At 38.0% G+C, this 17,634-nt stretch overlaps 5 protein-coding genes across 8 annotated transcripts; 1 reads left to right on the top strand and 4 right to left on the bottom strand.

Annotated features, from left to right (window-relative positions):
- Positions 1–927: 927 nt before the first annotated feature.
- Positions 928–1,606, bottom strand: LOC130685937 (small integral membrane protein 14-like). The gene is made up of 3 exons (XM_057509232.2): positions 1,434–1,606; positions 1,106–1,300; positions 928–1,041 (listed from the first exon to the last, which is right to left on the bottom strand). Exons 1-3 carry the CDS (start codon positions 1,509–1,511, stop codon positions 997–999), a joined length of 318 nt encoding a protein of 105 aa, XP_057365215.1. The 5' UTR covers positions 1,512–1,606; the 3' UTR covers positions 928–996.
- Positions 1,582–17,623, bottom strand: LOC130685924 (E3 ubiquitin-protein ligase listerin-like). 2 transcript variants are annotated; one of them, XM_057509209.2, is made up of 12 exons: positions 17,439–17,623; positions 16,558–17,362; positions 16,449–16,483; positions 15,972–16,376; positions 15,272–15,906; positions 14,957–15,204; positions 14,164–14,891; positions 13,075–14,105; positions 12,484–13,014; positions 12,170–12,409; positions 12,070–12,094; positions 11,649–11,996 (listed from the first exon to the last, which is right to left on the bottom strand). In XM_057509209.2, exons 1-12 carry the CDS (start codon positions 17,484–17,486, stop codon positions 11,769–11,771), a joined length of 4,959 nt encoding a protein of 1,652 aa, XP_057365192.1. In that variant the 5' UTR covers positions 17,487–17,623; the 3' UTR covers positions 11,649–11,768. The 2 variants fall into 2 exon arrangements, with proteins under 2 accessions (XP_059350076.1, XP_057365192.1); XM_059494093.1 differs by lacking the exons at positions 11,649–11,996; positions 12,070–12,094; positions 12,170–12,409 and adding an exon at positions 1,582–1,597.
- On the bottom strand, positions 2,144–7,482 carry LOC130685927 (uncharacterized protein DDB_G0271670-like). 3 transcript variants are annotated; one of them, XR_008999736.2, is made up of 7 exons: positions 7,339–7,482; positions 6,851–7,106; positions 6,344–6,463; positions 4,233–5,588; positions 3,756–3,792; positions 3,326–3,356; positions 3,180–3,252 (listed from the first exon to the last, which is right to left on the bottom strand). XR_008999736.2 is itself a non-coding variant. In XM_057509212.2 (6 exons), the coding sequence occupies exons 2-6, from the start codon at positions 7,087–7,089 to the stop codon at positions 2,896–2,898; spliced, it is 2,103 nt and encodes a 700-aa protein (XP_057365195.1). In that variant the 5' UTR covers positions 7,090–7,106; positions 7,339–7,482; the 3' UTR covers positions 2,144–2,895. The 3 variants fall into 3 exon arrangements, 2 of the variants coding, with proteins under 2 accessions (XP_057365195.1, XP_057365196.1); XM_057509212.2 differs by lacking the exon at positions 3,756–3,792 and having other exon boundaries at positions 2,144–3,252; XM_057509213.1 differs by lacking the exons at positions 3,756–3,792; positions 6,344–6,463; positions 6,851–7,106; positions 7,339–7,482 and adding an exon at positions 5,700–6,226 and having other exon boundaries at positions 2,144–3,252.
- LOC130685935 (RWD domain-containing protein 4-like) lies at positions 7,665–8,787 on the top strand. The gene is made up of 4 exons (XM_057509230.2): positions 7,665–7,872; positions 8,100–8,209; positions 8,286–8,472; positions 8,533–8,787. The coding sequence occupies exons 1-4, from the start codon at positions 7,771–7,773 to the stop codon at positions 8,698–8,700; spliced, it is 567 nt and encodes a 188-aa protein (XP_057365213.1). The 5' UTR covers positions 7,665–7,770; the 3' UTR covers positions 8,701–8,787.
- On the bottom strand, positions 8,990–11,158 carry LOC130685932 (trophoblast glycoprotein-like). The gene is made up of 5 exons (XM_057509225.2): positions 10,775–11,158; positions 10,143–10,714; positions 9,991–10,082; positions 9,840–9,924; positions 8,990–9,741 (listed from the first exon to the last, which is right to left on the bottom strand). Exons 1-5 carry the CDS (start codon positions 11,001–11,003, stop codon positions 9,553–9,555), a joined length of 1,167 nt encoding a protein of 388 aa, XP_057365208.1. The 5' UTR covers positions 11,004–11,158; the 3' UTR covers positions 8,990–9,552.
- Positions 17,624–17,634: the final 11 nt, after the last annotated feature.

Raw genomic sequence — 17,634 nt, 5'->3', positions numbered from 1 at the left:
TTCGGCAAATTCTAAATTTACTTAAACACACATTATTTCGATTCGAAATTGATCACTGATCACGAAAATTGGGTTTCTTTGACATTGGGCTTAAGGTTTTTTTTCACGTTGAGTTTAATGTTTTGGAGATAAACGCCAAAAACGGATGGACGAGGCTGGCACGCTAGTGTCATCTTGATACCATTTACTACAAAAAAAAGGAGATGTTCCATATTTGTCGTTATTAACCCGGAGGAATTTGAGCAATAAAAAATTAACATAAATAACCATAGATAAATTTCAAATGATAGCGAAAATTCAGCAGCAAATAAATACTAAGGAAATTATTTCTATTATTTTCATACTTTCATCGTATTTTACTCACGTTAAATCTCCTTCTTGTTTTCTACGCACACTATTTCTGCAATCAAATATACAGCATTGCTCTTTTGGGAGCATTGAGCAGAATAAACATCATTGTTGCAAACAGCTAACCATATACTATACCTGTCTAGAAATTTTGAGATCTCAGGAGCCAAAGGCAACAGTTGTTTTTTAAAAATAGTAGAATAATCTCTATCACCTCGAGTTGCTGATAGTTATCGAAAACAACATTGTGTTGTCGTTTATTTATCTTTTTCAAACTTTATTTTTTTCATTTATTAAATTTTTTTTAATTTACGTATTTTTATTTTGTTTTTGCTTTCTTTTTCGTTAAAAAGGAACGATTAATAAGAGGAATACATGCTTCCTCTAATAAAATCATTCAGGTACAAGTGATTAACTACATGGTAAAAATAAACAAAAAAAAAATACCCCTGAACCACAAAACAAGCATCCAACTGAAATATTGTACTGTATAACCGAGGGAAAAACAGGGAAAATAATTTTATAAATGGTTAAAGTAAGAAATTATACCCCAAAATTGGAATGAAATTTGAAAAATAATACAGCCATTCACATTTGTATATGAAGAATAAGATTCCAATATATAGTATATAGAACTTCGTTGTAGAGTTAATTCACAGCTGGGGGTGGAGTAGGAGGCTGTGGACCAGGTCCCTGGTTTGAAACAACACTTAATTCGCAAATCAATTAAAATTTATTTCTTATATGTATGAAATACCTGGTTATCACTTGGTTTAACATCACCCTGTCGCATTGTTGAGCTTGGTCGAAGAAAAAACAAAGCCATTGCAAGTACAACCCAACAAAGTACTAAGAAAGGAATATTTGATTCATGAGCCTGTTGCTGTCCTTGCAATCCAGGAAGGTCGGAAATACATTCATTATCTGTGCAGTATGACTGTGATGATCTGAGCTAATATAACAACATTTAATTTTAACACATTATGTTTACAAGCTGATGTTGTAACTTAGTGTTATTTGCTATGACCGACACGCAATCAGAAACGCCATTATAAATGAAAACAAATGTTTAAAAATTGAGATACCAAGGAAATCAAACGTTGCATCGCCAGTTCGTGATTCCACAGGCATTCACAAGGATCAAATCCACCAGGGTCCGACATGATGATAATAAATACGTACTGTGCTGACAAACTTGTGCTACTAAATAAAAAATTAACCTAATACGTTATTCTACCAACTAACACTCCTTGAGACAGCTGTAGAACAGTGAAATCTGCTCACCCTGCCTGGTACTACGGGTCTCGTGTCAGTGTTGTGTGTAGAAAAATTTGGACCAATCACCATTTGCCTTGTCGCGTTTGGCCATGTTTAAGGAAAAATCCCTCAATAAAGTTTTCATCCTTCTGTGTTGTGCTCCGATAGTGCTCACGTTTCGCAATTTCAGTTGCCACAGATGTTTGGAATAAAAGTAATTCTTGTGATGTTGATTATTATATAGTAGACAAATAAAAGCTGTAGTTCGACATATTGCCGTTACATCAAATGTCTTGTGTTCTTAAATGACACTTAACTATGTCTCTTCCGAAGCTTTTCAACTTGTTGCGAAAACTGACATGCCTTCAGTATGGATGTTGAGCATGCTTTTATCTTTTTAAACGCAAGGGCTTTGCGATTTACGTTTGTAAGCCCTTGAAAAAAAAAACAAAGAAGTGCTAGCAAGAAGGCATTTGAAGCCCCAGAAAAGTAGTGGAATAATTTTAAATGATGACTTTGTTATAAGTAGTGATACGTGAATTTTTCAGTTAATGTATTCACCTTCTATAAAATGCAATGACACCATATAAAGCCACAAACAGAACGCCACAAACGATAACGGAATTAGCATTAATTCACTTTAAATGTGAAGACAGTTAGAAAAACAGCCTATGTGGAAATGGTGGTTAGATCATCATAGTATTGCATGTTCATTGCCTTCCAAAATAATTGAAAAAGCGTAAGGATGGAGTATCAGGAATGTGGTAATAATTGGAAAAGTAATCGGAGATCATTAGTTGTGGGGACTAAAATTACAATAAGATCAAAGGATTCATGCAAAAGCGCACATAACCAGACAGATTACATTGATACAAAAATTCTCGAAAACAAAAATGCTATGCAGCATGCAACAACAAACTTACTTTTGCAAAGAGTCAAGCATCGCAATACAACCAATCTGTTAATAGTGTTGCAATGAACTGAGTGAACGCTCTACAAATACATATTATCCAATAGTGTGAACGCTGAGCGTCCAGGAAGCTTTATAAGCAACCCTGGAATACAACCCGACACTTCGTTATAAAAATTCATGTGAAACAAGATCCATTGGTTTTAATGAAATAATACAAAAGGTATATCAAGACAGTATGGTAGCTGTCTGCATGACGTTAGTGGGAAAGACTTTGGTTTCCATGGTTGACCACCGAAAGCAACACTATTAAGTAAGCGTGTGAGATTCAGACTCCGTTCAGAGATACGTGAATTGAGTAGTATGAGTTGATTAGTTGACTATGTTTGAACTGAACGCTGACGATAGATTGTACTCGAATGATGACTAGATGTGCTGCTGACAGAATAACAGCTGAGAATGCTGGGAGATCGGTCAAAAACGGTAGAATGGGAGGATACACTGAACAGAGAAGAACTGTCGCTAGAGGAGTACGAACGAGATCTGTAACGATAATGCTCTTGTCTTTGACTCGGTGAACTAGAACGAGAGCGAGAACGAGAACAAGAACGGCTAATTGAACGAGTGAACGAACGACTTGAAGATCGCCGGAAGCGCCCACTGGATGAACTAGAATTGCTTCTCCAGGAAGAGTCTATGCTTTCTGTTGAGCTAGACGTACTCCACACAGGTGCACACTAGCAACATAAAAAAAATTACATTAAAAAACGCACACGTCTGAATTATTGTGTTGTATCATTTGTTGTTTACCCTTTGGTACGGAACTGGTTTTTTCCTGGCACTGAAAGATTTAGAGCTGTTAGTATAATACATTCCATGTTTGAACATTGATAAAACTTCATGATCTAGGAGCTTTTATTATTTAATTTAAAGTTATTTGCCACGACGCAAGGTGTACAATATCTATCAACACATGTGCCGGTGAAAGCTGGACACCTTCAACGTTTTCAGTTAATTCTGTACGACGTGAAAGTAGTGTCAACCGTTCACTGATAAACATCCCCATTAAATGTCCATAAGGATTAAGGCCCAAATGAAAATGATAATAATAATAATAATTAAAAACAAAAGAAAGAAAAAAGATTGCAGTCGGCGTTGAACTTAAATCTAGCATTCATATTCACATTTCAGAATAAACTGAATGCGAATCTTCTGTCTTTATCTTTAACATTTATCTTACCTTGCCGTTCTAAGGAGACACATCCCATTAAAAGTCGCTAAGAAAATCGAGGAAGCAAATAGATAAGAGTATACCTTTGTTTCTGTCTGGGAAGCAGAACTATTTTGGGCCATCTTAACATAACCCCAACATAAAGAAGAATTATAAAATACATACACAGAAACTAGGAAGAAAAAGAAAAAAAGAAAACAAAATAAAACGTACCATGAGGTAAACACAAAATTGTATTTAAAAAATAAATTGCCAACTGATGCGAACAAAATCAATAGACGAAAATCATGCGTCTACAAATGGAGTGAAGGGAGAATGAAGCTGAAAAAAGGTTGAAAAAAAAAATCCAATACAACGAATTTACGTCAATCGATTAAAGCATGAAACAACTGACACAAGAAAAACTGAAAAAATTATTCGAATTCCAATTTGGCTCCGTCAATACGAAAGGTGTGTAAAAAAGCTTATCGCTTCGAGTCTTTGTACCTGGTGATACGCCTACGGTCCTTCCAGCTGGGCGAACCTGATCGACGTGGGGGAGATGGTGAACGTTTATCTTTGGAACGAGGAGCAGAATTTTTTGACGGTGTTGACGACGATGAGGATGAATAAGAGGATGACGACGACGATGAGGACGAAGAAGAAGAATCCGAGTCAGAAGAAGAAGTATCATCCGAGTCGGACGAGTCAGAGCTTGACGATGAACTGGAAGAAGATGACGATCGACTTGAATCATGTCGAGACTTTTTCTTCTTCGATCGTCCAATTTGGTCGATGAATGATCCTAGTTTGGCTAAATCAGCTTTCATTTTTTCCGTTTGTTGACTGGTAGTCATCTCTTTCTTTTTTTGCTCCACAACGGATGGTTCCTCTGGTTTCGAAGTTGCAACTTTCTCAATTAACTGCACCGGCTCGTCCATTGCTTTGTTCGCTACCAAGTCGGAAGGCCTTTCAGTTTCCCGACGACCGCGATCTTCTGTGACGTACGGTTTCGACTGTGCGCGTCCTTGAACTTCACGATTCTCTTTCTCGTCTTGTTTTCTTTCGACTTCTTTGTGCCCACTCCTTGACATATCGGGTCGATTGCTATCTTCGCGACGTGTGGAGTAATGGTAATTATCGCGGCGGTCTCTATCACTTCGTGAATCATTTCTGTTGCTTCTTTCCGGCGATCTGTAAGAAGAACGGGCATAACGACTTTCCCTCCTACTGCTGGAACTATCCCTTTTTTCGTCATTATACTGGGCATCTTCTCTAGTTTTCTTTCTTTCAACTTCATCCCGTCTACCTCGACTGGGATTCTCTTCTTCCTTTTCTGAACTTGCACGGCGCTTACGATTTTGTGATTCGTCCCCTGCGCGCCGACGAGGAGGACTTGGAGTGTCATGACGATGGCGTGATGGCTTCGAAGATTCTGTACGACTTACAGGGCGATCGTTGTGTTTGGAATCGGATTTTCTGGTATCAGAAGAATCAAGAGATTTTCGCGATTTGATTTTCTCTTTAGGTTCTTCTTGACCTTCTTCATCATCTGATTCTGAATCCACTTTCTTCTTACTCTTCTTACTTTTTTTGCTCTTCGATTTCTTGCTTTTTTTGGACTTAGGCGGTGCAACAGAAGCAACTTCGGTAACCTGGGATTCTTCCTGGGGCTCTGGACTTGGAGTGCGAACGATGGTGTACGTCTTTTGCTCAGCTGCTTGTTTCGCGGCAGATTCGCGCACTTTGCGGTTAGGATCCAAACTGCTTCCTTCAACGAAATATTCGCTAATTCCAAATGCCTGGCGAAGACTACGGTTCTTCTCTTCTTGAGCAGCAGCAATCTGGTGAGTTTCCCGGACACTGCAATAAGGAAAATGGTACATATAATTAATTATTGACATACATAGTTAAAATAAGAAAGAATAAGAAAATTCGTGCAAATGGTTTGAGTTTAGCGTAGAAAATAATTACCGAACTGAACGAACAATCGAAACTTTCTCGTTACAATTTATCTGTCTACGTTTTTTACGTCGTTTTCGTTTGCGCTTTTTTACGGAACCGCCAGGAAAGAGAAGTGCATGTGTCATGAGACAGGGACATTTTATTAAACCACTAATGGGATTAACCAATCCTTTGCTCGTTATTCCCGGTTGGTGGATAACCGGATCATGAAAATGATCAGTCACCTGGTGTTGGAGCAATACAACGCGTATTGCCTCTTGCCAAACCCGCTGGAAAAGCTCAGATGAAGGATATGACATAATAAGATTGGATATGACGATAGACAATTTTAAACCAAAGGCTACGAGAATGGAAGACTGATTCCCTTGACTTTACATTTAAGATTAATGAGCCTAAGGAGCACTTAAATTGGAAGACTGGAAAGTCACAAAAAAGTTAAAATGAAGTTACACCATTATCACTAAATGAAAATACGAAGCGTCCCGATAGATCGCAAACATCCTTAGTCTAATAGTACGTCCAAGCCAAGACTGCTCTCCCTCCTCTGCCCCCCCCCCCTAACGACTGCGCATGCCGTCAAAGCACGATTGATTTTTCTCAGAGCGCACGCGCTTTACATGCATTGATCGATTGTTAAATTACACAGTACTTACACTACCCGGCCATATTCATCTGTTTCGTAGGTTGTTGTATCTTTGCCGTTTTCTGCATCTTTCTGCACCAACGAAGCACGGAACTCGGCTAATTTCGATTCAATGATATCCTCGTCTATCCTGAAAATATGAAAAAGATAATTATAAAATGCAACGAAATTTCAAAAGTCATCCAACCATAAATAAGAACTATACAACGATGAACCAATTTTCTTTTACCTGAATATAAAGTTATTCACAATCACATTATATTATTCTAACAGAATACAAGTTGACAAATTAAACCAAATACCGTTTCAATGGGACTAAACTGTATATCATAACCTTTAAAAAAAGATATCTTACCTCTAGGAATCCCACATCTTGGTTTAAGAATCGGGTGCAATAGTAGTGTAACAAGATCAATCAGTTTTCATACATTTACCATGTAAAAGACCCATTTCATTTCAACTAGTGCTATGTATAATAGCAGTTTCTACAGCTTTGGTAATAAATGAATTAACTCACCCTTGCTCTTCTAAATCTTCTCTCAATTCAAGACATTTCAGCTCCAGTTTCCTTTTCCGTTCATGGTCCAAAATCTCCAGATTTGGTTTTTTGTGTGAAATGGAATCTAGCTTTTGTATCTCTTCCTCTGTTTTGTATTTAACTTTATCCTTCGTGGAGTGTACAAACGCTAGATTCCTGGTAACATAACCATTTGTTCCAGATCCACGGGCAGTTTGCAGTCCAATACCGTTGTACATGTTTGTTTGATTTCTATCTGGAAATCACCAAACATCAGAATATTATGTGCAATAAACAGTGTCAGCCAGCTAGGGGAAATTAGTTCATGTCTTTTGTCAAACCAATTCAATGAACATAACCAAATTTTAAATTTACTAACGGTTATATCGGTAATCCTACGTAATGGTTACATCTCAATAACACTATAAGTACGAGTACACAAACACAATAATGGTATATTTAAGAAATACAAGCACAAACAAACTCACCACTAGTAGTGATAGTTGTAAATCACTTAGGATAGCCAATAGCGATTACATAAACTAATAATGCAAAGGTTTTTCGATGGCGGTCATCAACCGATCAATCCACGCGAGTTCTTGGCTTTCAATTCAGGCAGCTATCAACTTCAGGCCAACACCTTGACCAACAACTTCAGACCTTTTCCTTCATCGTTATTTTTCAAAATTGTCTATAGACGCCACCTGTTATGAGTTTATGACACTAACTACTAGATAGTGTCAACAAAAATGCCAAAAGGCCTTCGAAGTTTAAATAGACATAGAACAGAAAAATAAAGTTTTTCGTATGTTAGTTTTTTCTCCAGCTGGTTACATTATCACGTTAGATTTAATACCGCTTAGTGGTATTTCACAAAATAAATAAACGTTCAAGTTGATGATTTTTTTAACTTTGTGACAATGAATTCTGAAAACCAAGAGGAGGAACTAGAAGTTCTGAAGTCAATTTATGAAGGGGATGCAAATTTTAAGGAAATGAACGCAAAGACGTTCCAATACAAGGTAACATTATCTTATAACATATTTTTAATTTGACTATACAGGTAGCCAGGTGAAAGTACAAGAAAACTTGTGATGAAATCTTTTTCTACATACTGCCATAGCTACTGGTGTCTACCAGGATTGAAAAACATCATTTCATACCTGAAACTTAAAAATGTTATATTGTTATTATTATTAATGATTTTTGGTTTCATTTTTATTTTTTTTTAACTGTTTTTTTTTTACAGTATGGAACTGAAGGTGATCCTCATTCCTTTGTGTTAGAAATTAGCTGGCCTGAATCTTATCCAGAAAGTTTACCCATCATCAGCCTGGATGCTTTTTACAACAAACATATGTAAGACTTAGTAATTTACAGTATGCCAAAGGATAAAACAACTGCAGAGCTAAATTGCATATTTTTTACATATTAGGCAACCCAGTGTCAAAGAAAATATCATTTTCAAACTATTGAAAGAAGCAGATGCTAATATTGGTTCAGCCATGACCTACACACTTATTGAATGGGTTAAGGAAAATTTGGAGGAATTATTAGTTGACCAGCCATTGAACTTGGATACATGTACAAGCCATGTAGCTAACTTAGAGATTGATGATAAGGTAAACTGTTTAATTTAAATATGAGCTTTTCGTCCATTACACCCAAAATTTTATTTACAGGTTGAGCCCTCTTCCAAAGATAATAAAGATCGCCGTTCTGGACTTACAAAAGCTCAAAAAAGGCGGCAGTGGGATAGAATGGATGGAAAAGGAGAAAAAATCAGAGGTTTTGATTGGGTAGATGTGATAAAACATCTTTCTCAAACTGGAGGAGCACAGGCTAGTTAGTATTTGTTTGAGGCAAAGTTTGCTAATAAAAACACTGTTTGTAAAATGTAATGAAACATGGAGTGTATATTGTGAAGTTTTATTGCTAGGAAGAGTGAGTACAAATATTATTAGGAAGGGAACAGTTTTGATTCACTAAGCAAAGAATTGATCTAATTTGTAACAGATTGGCAACCATATCGTGGCTACCAGATATATTTAAAAGCCTTTGAAATTGGTATGCGAAAGTTAAAGATACTCTTTATTTTGCTTCGCTCGTCAAGCGTAAATAAGATGAGGGAACAAAAACTATAAAGCGGAAAAATGTATTTCTTGCAAAGTGAAAATACAAAGTTCTAAGGTTCGGGATTTAAAATGGAGGGAATACCAGATTGTTCGAACACTTTTATAAAATACACCACCATGGGAATACAAGTGTTGTAAGTGAATTCCGAACCCTAAAATGGAACATCATCTTATGCGAAATTTGGTCGGGTATAACGTTCGGACGCAAGGCACACTATCACTCGTTAGAAAAAAAAAGATATGGCAACTATCTTTGAACGTAATTCGTCGACCGTTAAAATTGGCGGTCTTCATGAACCATACGCTAAGATTGAGGACAGGCTGAATCAGAAAATAAGACATGATTGCATAAGAAAGTAGTTATGTAGCGTATGACGGTAGTTGTCGGCATCTCTAAATATCTAGCTATAGCTGTGCAATTTTTAAAATCCGCCATTACAACAATTAACGGCAATGGCAAGGGTGGCTTCTAGTAACGCCAATGTCATTGCATCAAGATTTCAATAGGAGGAATATAAAAAATGGACGGAAATTATGAACGGAATGCTGTTTTCAAAGAATGGCTTACTACACATGAACTTCTTGTTCCTCCGGTTTGCTAAGAATGTGGGTATACTGGCCCCTATGAACCACTTTTTCCCATAAAGCCATAGTACCAGTACGAACACTGGTGAAGTTCATATAACCAATGATGAGGATCAAGGAAGTCATCAAGAATAAAAGTATTCCAAGTAGAACTGTGGTTCCTTGATATTCCTGCCAACAGAAGATATATTCGGTTAGCGGTGCAACCACATGGAGAACGGTTTATTTGAAATACTCTAAGGCAAAATATAGATGCCTAGTGAGCTTACCTGTTTTGGGGCAAAAGCACATTGAATTTGGTGCACATTATACAATTGCTCATTAGCATTTGAAGCTGGAAGACCATCATAGCATCTAAATGACAAAAAGGACCAATAACAATAAGGCAAATACTGACAAACATTATTTAGTTTTCCTTACATGTAGGACTCTTTTTCAAGTACATCAACTTTAGTAGTCCGGAGCCAATTCAAAAGATCAGCTATTTGGCAATCGCAAACGAAAGGGTTGCCCTAAAAACAAAAGACAACATTTAGATTTTGAATTTTTTACGAGCAATTTAAGGTTTTTACCATCAAATCTAATTTGACTCCTAGACCTTGGTCTGGTAGCTCTTCAAACATGGCAAGTGTATTGTTGGACAGGCTATGAATCTTATTATTTCTTAGATCAATAAATCTAAGGTTATGTATGCAGCCAACATTGAAACTGATGTCGGAAATGTTGTTATCTCCAAGCTGAATGTCCATCAATGATGGCAGAGTGCAGAAGATGTTTGGGTTTTTTATCGACCAGATTTCATTTTGCTCCAAATGCACTTTAGCTAATTTTGTCAGGTTAGATCCAACAAATATTTGTTCCAAGGCAACCAAATATTCCTTTGAATCAACACTCTCTGAAAAGGCATTAGTCAAATGGAGAGATTCCAAATTCACAAAATTTGAGAAGATTCTAGGGTGTGTCTTGTCTCCTGTAATATTTAGCTGATTGTGATTCAAAATCAGAGTTTTCACATTTCGGACATGGTGGTAAGTTTTTCCCTTGATTTCTTGTATGTTATTATTGGTCATATCAATTACTTCAAGATATGGGTAGTCATTCATTTTCCCAAATACATTCCAAGGCATACTAGTGACATTGTTTCCTGGGTATAAAAAGGTGTTAGTTAAACAAAAGAAAACATAATCACTACAACAAAGCTTACCTGTGAAAATTACTACCTCAGTTTGGACTGGTAACTTTTCAAGCATAGCAGCATCATTGAATTGAGTGTTGGTACAATTTACCAAATATCTCTGTCTGCCATTATAGTTTGCTTTTCCGCAAATACAGCGACCTCCGAAATCTGGAGGGCAAGTTGTGGCGAAAGAAGATCCGAAGATCGCCATCATCCAGGCAACACACACATACATGGCTAATTTCTTGGAACTCATTTTCAAAAGCAAATTTTCTAATGTGGAGTGAGGAACTGATAAAATGATTCGCTTGAGATTCTTTCACGTTACATGTATATCGTGAATGTTAATTTCTCTACGCATCCATACCACTTGCTCGCATGGCCTTAAATTGACATAACAAGGAAACACCCAAGTCTCCTGCACTACAACGACATCTACTATCTAAATTCTTAACATATTACGGGCCCGAATTTAATTTAAACGTGGTGTAACTTTCTTTGAATTTGATAACAAGAGTTACGTTTTCGTTGAGATTTATCGGACTCCTTTCACTGGTAATCATGCTTATACATAAATGAATGAGAGGCGGTGCTTTAATACCAAGCACGATATCAGTTGGTGCGGGACTTTTCGATTAGTAGAATAAAGCGTTCTTTCTGGGAAATCCCATCCAAAATGTTTACGGTCCATGAATTACTTTCAAAGATAATTGCCGTATCTTTTGTTTTTTTCTTCTAATGAGTGATAGTGTGCCTTGCGTCCGAACGTTATACCCGACCAAATTTCGCATAAGACGATGTTCCATTTTAGGGTACGGAATTCACTTACAACACTTGCATTCCCATGGTAATGTATTTTATAGAAGTCGAACAATCTGGTATTCCTTCCATTTTAAATCCCGAACCTTAAAACTTTGTATTTTCACTTTGCAAGGAATACATTTTTCCGCTTTATAGTTTTTGTTCCCATATTACCTCATCTTATTTACGCTTAACGAGTGAAGCAAAACAAAGAATATGTTTAGAACAAGTTACGACAGAGCGGGCACGTTGAATTGTTGCTCGTGCTAAACCACTTGTAAAGGCAATCTGCATGAAATTTCTTGCGGCATGTGCGACAGCTCAGCTTCGGTAACTGATAATTCGAACCGTGCAGTACGTAATAACAAATGTAGCACTCTTCAATGCCTTCAAATCTTTTATCAACATTGCGTTTCCACAGGGTGAGACCATCCAATATCGATCCATTCTAGAAGTGGAGAACACCAGAAAATGTTATGACGAAATTAAATTAAATTGAAAATAGATAAACTGTAAAAAACCTGTTGCATCAAAAAAGTCTGCAATCTGAAGGAAACGAAAAGAAAGATTAGAAAAGTTTCTTCAAATAAAAAGCAAAGACAATTAAATTAAAATGTTTACTGTAATATCCAGCTCCGCCATTGGTTTGCGGTAACTCCCACTTTACGTCCAGTCTCTACCACAATATTCCCCAACGGATAGTTGGCGGGTAATTGCATTATCAGTTCCATGGAGCCTTCTTCATTCAGTTTGTAAGTGGCGATAACTTCTCTAGCCGTGGGCCGAACACGAACTGTCATGTTATCCCACGTTTTCGTGCAAAACTGCAAATCTAATGAACACAGAACCGGGCTAACACACCTTTGTGTCAAAATAAAAACAAATTAACATTAGACAGACGTCAACAAAAAGAAATCGACTGTAGAACAAATTACCGAGATGTGAATTTCTCAACTAAGCTGGCCGTTCTTTTATCTGCATTGTTACACCACCGTCTAACGACGGCAGGAAGATGCCTCAGTGCAGAAGAGTAAATCATTATTGCGATATCCTGGATGATTTTTTCAGTCAACGTAATGTCAGGTCGAAATTCCATATCCAGATTGGCTTGTTGTTGGAAGGTGGCATGCGGTATGATGCAAAACAAGATGTCCATTAGCCGCGAAATGAGTTTGGAGTTGGTCAAATAGGATGCGTATTGATAGCGCAATTCTGAATCAGAACTTCCGCACAGACGAAGGATAAGGTCCCAACCCAAGAAGTAACCTAATATTTGTTGGCATTCCTGGCTGTAGGGTTCAACGGTGTGCAAATCTCCGCAACGAAGTTCGTCAAGATCCTCCAGATTGGCTTTTTCTATAGGAAGCAAGAGCGCTGGAGGAGGAGATCGCTCAGTTTTTTCTTGATCTCCGTCTAATTCTTCTTTACATTTGGTTGCTTCAGCAGATATGATTTCGGGAAGTAGTCTATAAATGTTAACACATTAGGAAAATGCTATTCATAAAAAGATTTAAATGATTACGTACTTAGAAATTAAGCCATGGGCTGCAAATTGGATAGCCGAATGTTTAGCTAAAAGAAGAGGTGACAGCATCTCAGTAGGTTGATGAAGAAGCTTCACTGGCACATGGCGAACTGATAAGGCCATGGCTTCCATCAAACAGAAAGACGAAAGATGTGACACATTGTTGGATCTCGATTGTATGAAAAAAATTGGCAGGATAGCGTTGTACGCTGCATCAGAAAATACGTCGTTCCATTCTGAAGCCAAATTAGGTGGTAAACTTGAGATTGATTCTTCTTTTTTCTTATCGACATCAGCGATGAGGGCACCACAGTTCTGAATCAAACGACTGAGGGCGACGGTGAACGAAAGCAATATTGGATTGGTATGTTGGCCGAGCGCGGACAAACCACTCCAGCTCTCTTCGAACGTTGTGCACCACGATGTCATGGAGCACAAGATGAAATCCCACGAGGAATGCTCAAGTTTGTATGGGTAAAATTCAACAATGGTGGACAAAAGCCGAATGACTTCGATGATTGACCATACTGCTTTGACAGACGATTCCGTTCGTGAAATCATTTTCAAATCTTGACCGAAAAGAAAACTTTCATCGTGTTTCAACTGCCACGATTGCAGAATTTTAACCGATTCGGCAACTGAAATCAAAGTATCATCGTTAGCACTGGCCGCCAATTTCTCCAAAAGGAAACGAATTGAGGCTAAGAGTTGAAATGATTCAGCCCAATCATCAGACGAAATGGCTGAAAGTTTGGCGATCTGCGTTTGGGTGATCCTATTTAGATTTTCATCATTCGGGTTGCAAAATATCATCACGGTGTTTTCTGTAATTTCGGTTTCCTCTAAGCTTTGCTGCAACACAGATTGCAATTTCCTGGCAGCAAGGCACCAAATCCAGCGGTATTGGCGGGAATTTAGAAGTGTTTTTCTAAATACCTCTGTTCGTTCTTGATCGGAACAAGATGATAGTAAACTGTTTGCATTGCTTTCCAACGCGCCACTTATTTTATCGATGTCGCCTAATGTGTCATCCTAAAAAAGAAGAAAAATTAATTATAAAAACAATCTGCCTAATTATTGCTGACATTACCTTCATGCGCTTTCTATTAATTTCCAAAAGGATATCAGCAACGGCGGTTGCATAGAAAACATATGGTATTAAACCATTTCTATCTTGCTCAAACATGTGTTGGTTACGAACTACAATAGACGAGACAACAAATGCTGCGTTCAGGAGACCGTACCAGTTCTTAAGCTGAAGTGTCTTGAAATTATTTGTTATAGGATTAGAATGGCAATATCGGCCATTCATAATTTCTTTGGTCATCAAATCACAGCAACTCGCCTCTTTCATCCAATTCATCCACTCGCTATCTGACAGCAGAACGCGACGTGCCAACAAGTGGGATGCCTCATGATCACCCTGCGTTAATTCCAACTCTAAAACATGTTGAAAAATGTCAACCAAGCGTTCTGCCACATTAAACTCGGGTATTGCGGTTAAGTTGTTCTTAATTATGGCGACAGCTGATTGGCATCGAGAGTGTATCGCGTAACTAGCTCCCTTTTCCCATAACTCCAATAAGATGTTGGCAGATGTCGGTTGGATGATCACGGAAGAGCACAATACTGTGACCAGAGAGACGAGCCATTCACCGGACGGATCAATGAAGAAGTTCGACTGACTAGATGGCTTTAGCGTACTCGAAAGCTTTTGAACAAACGTGTCGATGAAATTTTCGTCAGCGTGTTCGGCGTAGAATGCTTGAATAAATGCTTCCATGATACCACCGATGTGTACTTTTGGAAGCAATGGTTCTAAAATAGATGGATAATATATATACAAATGGAACTTCTTTTTTTGAAATTTTCAATGGTACTACCTTGGCTTGAGGGTTGCCTGGCAGCGAGAGCTGCACGGAGTAAACTCCATGCAAAATCGTTGTTTTCGTCCTCGTTGAAATATACACCGACACGTTTAGCTGTAGAAATGAGCAAATCACCAACATCTGTGCTTCGAAGCCATTCTAAAACCACCTGCTTTCGAGACAATTCTGAGCTTTCAAGTGCTGTGGACACCATGACTTCATACGTTTGCTCGTCGGTGGCTAGGTCTTCCAAAATAATACACCTGAATGTAAAAAGTCGAAATATTAATGGTTGCAGATTATGCAAAATTAGATTTAAAAAATTCTAACCTAAATTCACTGTCCATGACATCCAATATTGTGAAGAACAAGAAGGACGTATTCTTATCTCGTAATTTTTGCAACATTCTCCGGATGGAAGACAACATGCTGTCGATTGAGCTGGCACTTTCGGCAGCCAAAAACCCACGCAAAATATCGTCACAGCGCATCAGAGAGGCGAAAAGACGCAGGGATGTCTCACAATCGGATACTTCAAGACGTTTCAAAGCATCTTTACAGACTAAAATGCTCATTGCCACAACTTTCTCTCGAAAGAGAAGAGGCATCTCTGGTACATGAGCCGGTGATGTCTCCTGTCCTTTACTCATGTCTTCCGTAGTGGTATCGGCAAAACGGATGCGAATGCATCGTCTATTCATCTTTGTCCGATTGTCAAGTTTAGAATGTGCGTCCATCAACACCAAGATAATCAATGCAACATTCTCGAATAGCGAGGCATCAGGATCCGACGATTGAGTAATTAAACTCATGATAAAATTGTCTAGGAGTTCCCAGAAAACATTGGCTACGCTTTCATCCGTTCTAAACCAACAAGTAAGAGTCACCGTCACCTGACGTATCACAGCGGATACGACCAGTTCGCTGCATTTTGATTTAACCATTAAATCAAGAGATGGTATTACCTACCGATGAAAAAATATATATCTTAGTCTTATACATTGTTAATAGAATTTCTCAAAGAAATTACTGTGCTTTGAAGAAGCTCTTTAAAGTGAGGAGAATCACCACTGGCTTTGGCTATGTAGTCTAACAACTGAAACAACGACTCCGATAGGGCGGAAGCTTCCAAACTGCTGTTAAAAATGCTGCGGCATAAGAGGCCTTGAAATAGTGCCTCGATCACTTGCCGATCGAATTCTTCTGTTTGGCTTTGGTTTTCTTTGTGTTCTCTTAACAATCGCACGTATGGTACTATTAGAGGACCAATTTTGCGTGCATTTCCTGAACAAGCATTTCGAAGAAGATTCAGAAATTTTGGGGTCGCATGGGAGGAAAGGTTGACGTAACTTGATGCATTTTCTACTGTCAACAGTATTTTTAAAGTTGTTTCCCACAATGCCGGTTGGGATGTTGATTCGGAATCATCCAAGAACTATTAAAATGTATTACAACCACAATGAAACGGAGGCGATTAAAACTTATTTCAAGTTAATCTTTACCCTACCTTAAAAATTGAAGGCAATAACCTTTTGGAATTTTCTGTAAATATTTACGTTAAAGCACGAATAGATTAACATATTCTGATCTTGTAACCTTATCATAATGAAAAATACCTTTTGCTACTTCCGGTAAATAGTGGACCACACTGTAAATGAGACCAAACCATGCTTGCTTAATGGGCAAACTCTTATTTTGCTCTACAATTTTGTACAGATTTGCGTTTTTCCACATTTCACTGTGTCGGAGGAGATATTTTTCCGATTCCAGAACATCACATTTAACTTGCTGAAGCAAAAGAGAATAGCCGGCAATACCACCGATTGTTATCCTTTCTTTCTGCTCATCTGAAAAATCATTTTCCTTGAGAATTGAATCTTTAATATAATCCATTATTTCATTGTGGCAAAATGCTATAGCATCAGAAAATTTATCTCCAGGGAAACAAGTTTTAAGAGAATGCGCAGCTACAAAAGCTGCAGGGGCATAAGTATCACTTTGAGAAGTGAACCAGGCACCCATCATTTCTTTCAAATAAGGGGCCAAATTTCTCCCCAGTTGACTTGTCAACTGTAAATGAGATTTGTGAAGATATTCCCTCACTCTACGATCTCCATCAACTGCAAGACGTGAGAATATTCTGGGCCAGAATGGCAGAATAGTTTTTAGAGTTTCAAGGGAATTTTCCTCACACAGTTCGTTGAACTCCTGAAGAGCTTTGATTTTTGTTGTAGAATCACGCTTTCCCATTTTTCTCAGACTTAGACGGAAATCTGCTGGAATATTTGAATCTGCAGATGCATCCTCAACCAAGGAATTTGCTCCAATAACTGGGACATAGGAACCTTCAGGCAGGCCACTGAATCCTACGAACTCAGTGACATTACCTAACAGCTCCGCACTTCTTCCGGAGCTTGAGGGCTAAAAAAAATTAGACATATTTTTCGTTCCACGGTGTTGATATGCCTTACGAAGCGAAATAACAGTAAATGTATACCTTTGTGTTCCCTTTGGTTCTAGGTCCTTTTTTATCCTTTCCACCCATGTTTACAGAAAAGATAAACTAAAGAATTAGACAATTTTGCGCAGTCGTATGCACATTTACACAAACTAAATTCAATCGAGGTTTTAACACAACGTCCAGATTTTTGTTGGTTCGTCTGCCACACTGCCAGTGACGAGTATTTTGTCAT

The sequence above is a fragment of the Daphnia carinata genome, chromosome 2, assembly GCF_022539665.2.
Source record: "Daphnia carinata strain CSIRO-1 chromosome 2, CSIRO_AGI_Dcar_HiC_V3, whole genome shotgun sequence".
In the NCBI taxonomy this organism is placed as follows: Eukaryota; Metazoa; Arthropoda; class Branchiopoda; order Diplostraca; family Daphniidae; genus Daphnia; species Daphnia carinata.
This window is presented reverse-complemented; position numbering and strand designations above follow the sequence as displayed.

What these genes read in the sequence shown, in the direction of transcription:
- LOC130685937 (XM_057509232.2), bottom strand. Translation starts at nt 1,511, where the DNA reads ATGTCGGACCCTGGTGGATTTGATCCTTGTGAATGCCTGTGGAATCAC. An exon ending in TGCAACGTTTGATTTCCTTG is followed by an intron (nt 1,301 to 1,433) that starts GTATCTCAATTT and finishes TTGTTATATTAG; the next exon opens with CTCAGATCATCACAGTCATA. An exon ending in TTAAACCAAGTGATAACCAG is followed by an intron (nt 1,042 to 1,105) that starts GTATTTCATACA and finishes GTTTCAAACCAG; the next exon opens with GGACCTGGTCCACAGCCTCC.
- LOC130685927 (XM_057509212.2), bottom strand. Translation starts at nt 7,089, where the DNA reads ATGTACAACGGTATTGGACTGCAAACTGCCCGTGGATCTGGAACAAAT. An exon ending in GATGAATATGGCCGGGTAGT is followed by an intron (nt 5,589 to 6,343) that starts GTAAGTACTGTG and finishes TCCTTATTGCAG; the next exon opens with TGTCCGGGAAACTCACCAGA. An exon ending in GACCGTAGGCGTATCACCAG is followed by an intron (nt 3,357 to 4,232) that starts GTACAAAGACTC and finishes TAAATCTTTCAG; the next exon opens with TGCCAGGAAAAAACCAGTTC.
- LOC130685935 (XM_057509230.2), top strand. Translation starts at nt 7,771, where the DNA reads ATGAATTCTGAAAACCAAGAGGAGGAACTAGAAGTTCTGAAGTCAATT. An exon ending in GCTTTTTACAACAAACATAT is followed by an intron (nt 8,210 to 8,285) that starts GTAAGACTTAGT and finishes TTTACATATTAG; the next exon opens with GCAACCCAGTGTCAAAGAAA. An exon ending in ACTTAGAGATTGATGATAAG is followed by an intron (nt 8,473 to 8,532) that starts GTAAACTGTTTA and finishes TTTTATTTACAG; the next exon opens with GTTGAGCCCTCTTCCAAAGA.
- LOC130685932 (XM_057509225.2), bottom strand. Translation starts at nt 11,003, where the DNA reads ATGAGTTCCAAGAAATTAGCCATGTATGTGTGTGTTGCCTGGATGATG. An exon ending in GAGTCAAATTAGATTTGATG is followed by an intron (nt 10,083 to 10,142) that starts GTAAAAACCTTA and finishes TTTTGTTTTTAG; the next exon opens with GGCAACCCTTTCGTTTGCGA. An exon ending in CTTGAAAAAGAGTCCTACAT is followed by an intron (nt 9,925 to 9,990) that starts GTAAGGAAAACT and finishes TTTGTCATTTAG; the next exon opens with ATGCTATGATGGTCTTCCAG.
- LOC130685924 (XM_057509209.2), bottom strand. Translation starts at nt 17,486, where the DNA reads ATGGGTGGAAAGGATAAAAAAGGACCTAGAACCAAAGGGAACACAAAG. An exon ending in TATTGCCTTCAATTTTTAAG is followed by an intron (nt 16,377 to 16,448) that starts GTAGGGTAAAGA and finishes ACATTTTAATAG; the next exon opens with TTCTTGGATGATTCCGAATC. An exon ending in TTAATAGAAAGCGCATGAAG is followed by an intron (nt 14,106 to 14,163) that starts GTAATGTCAGCA and finishes CTTCTTTTTTAG; the next exon opens with GATGACACATTAGGCGACAT.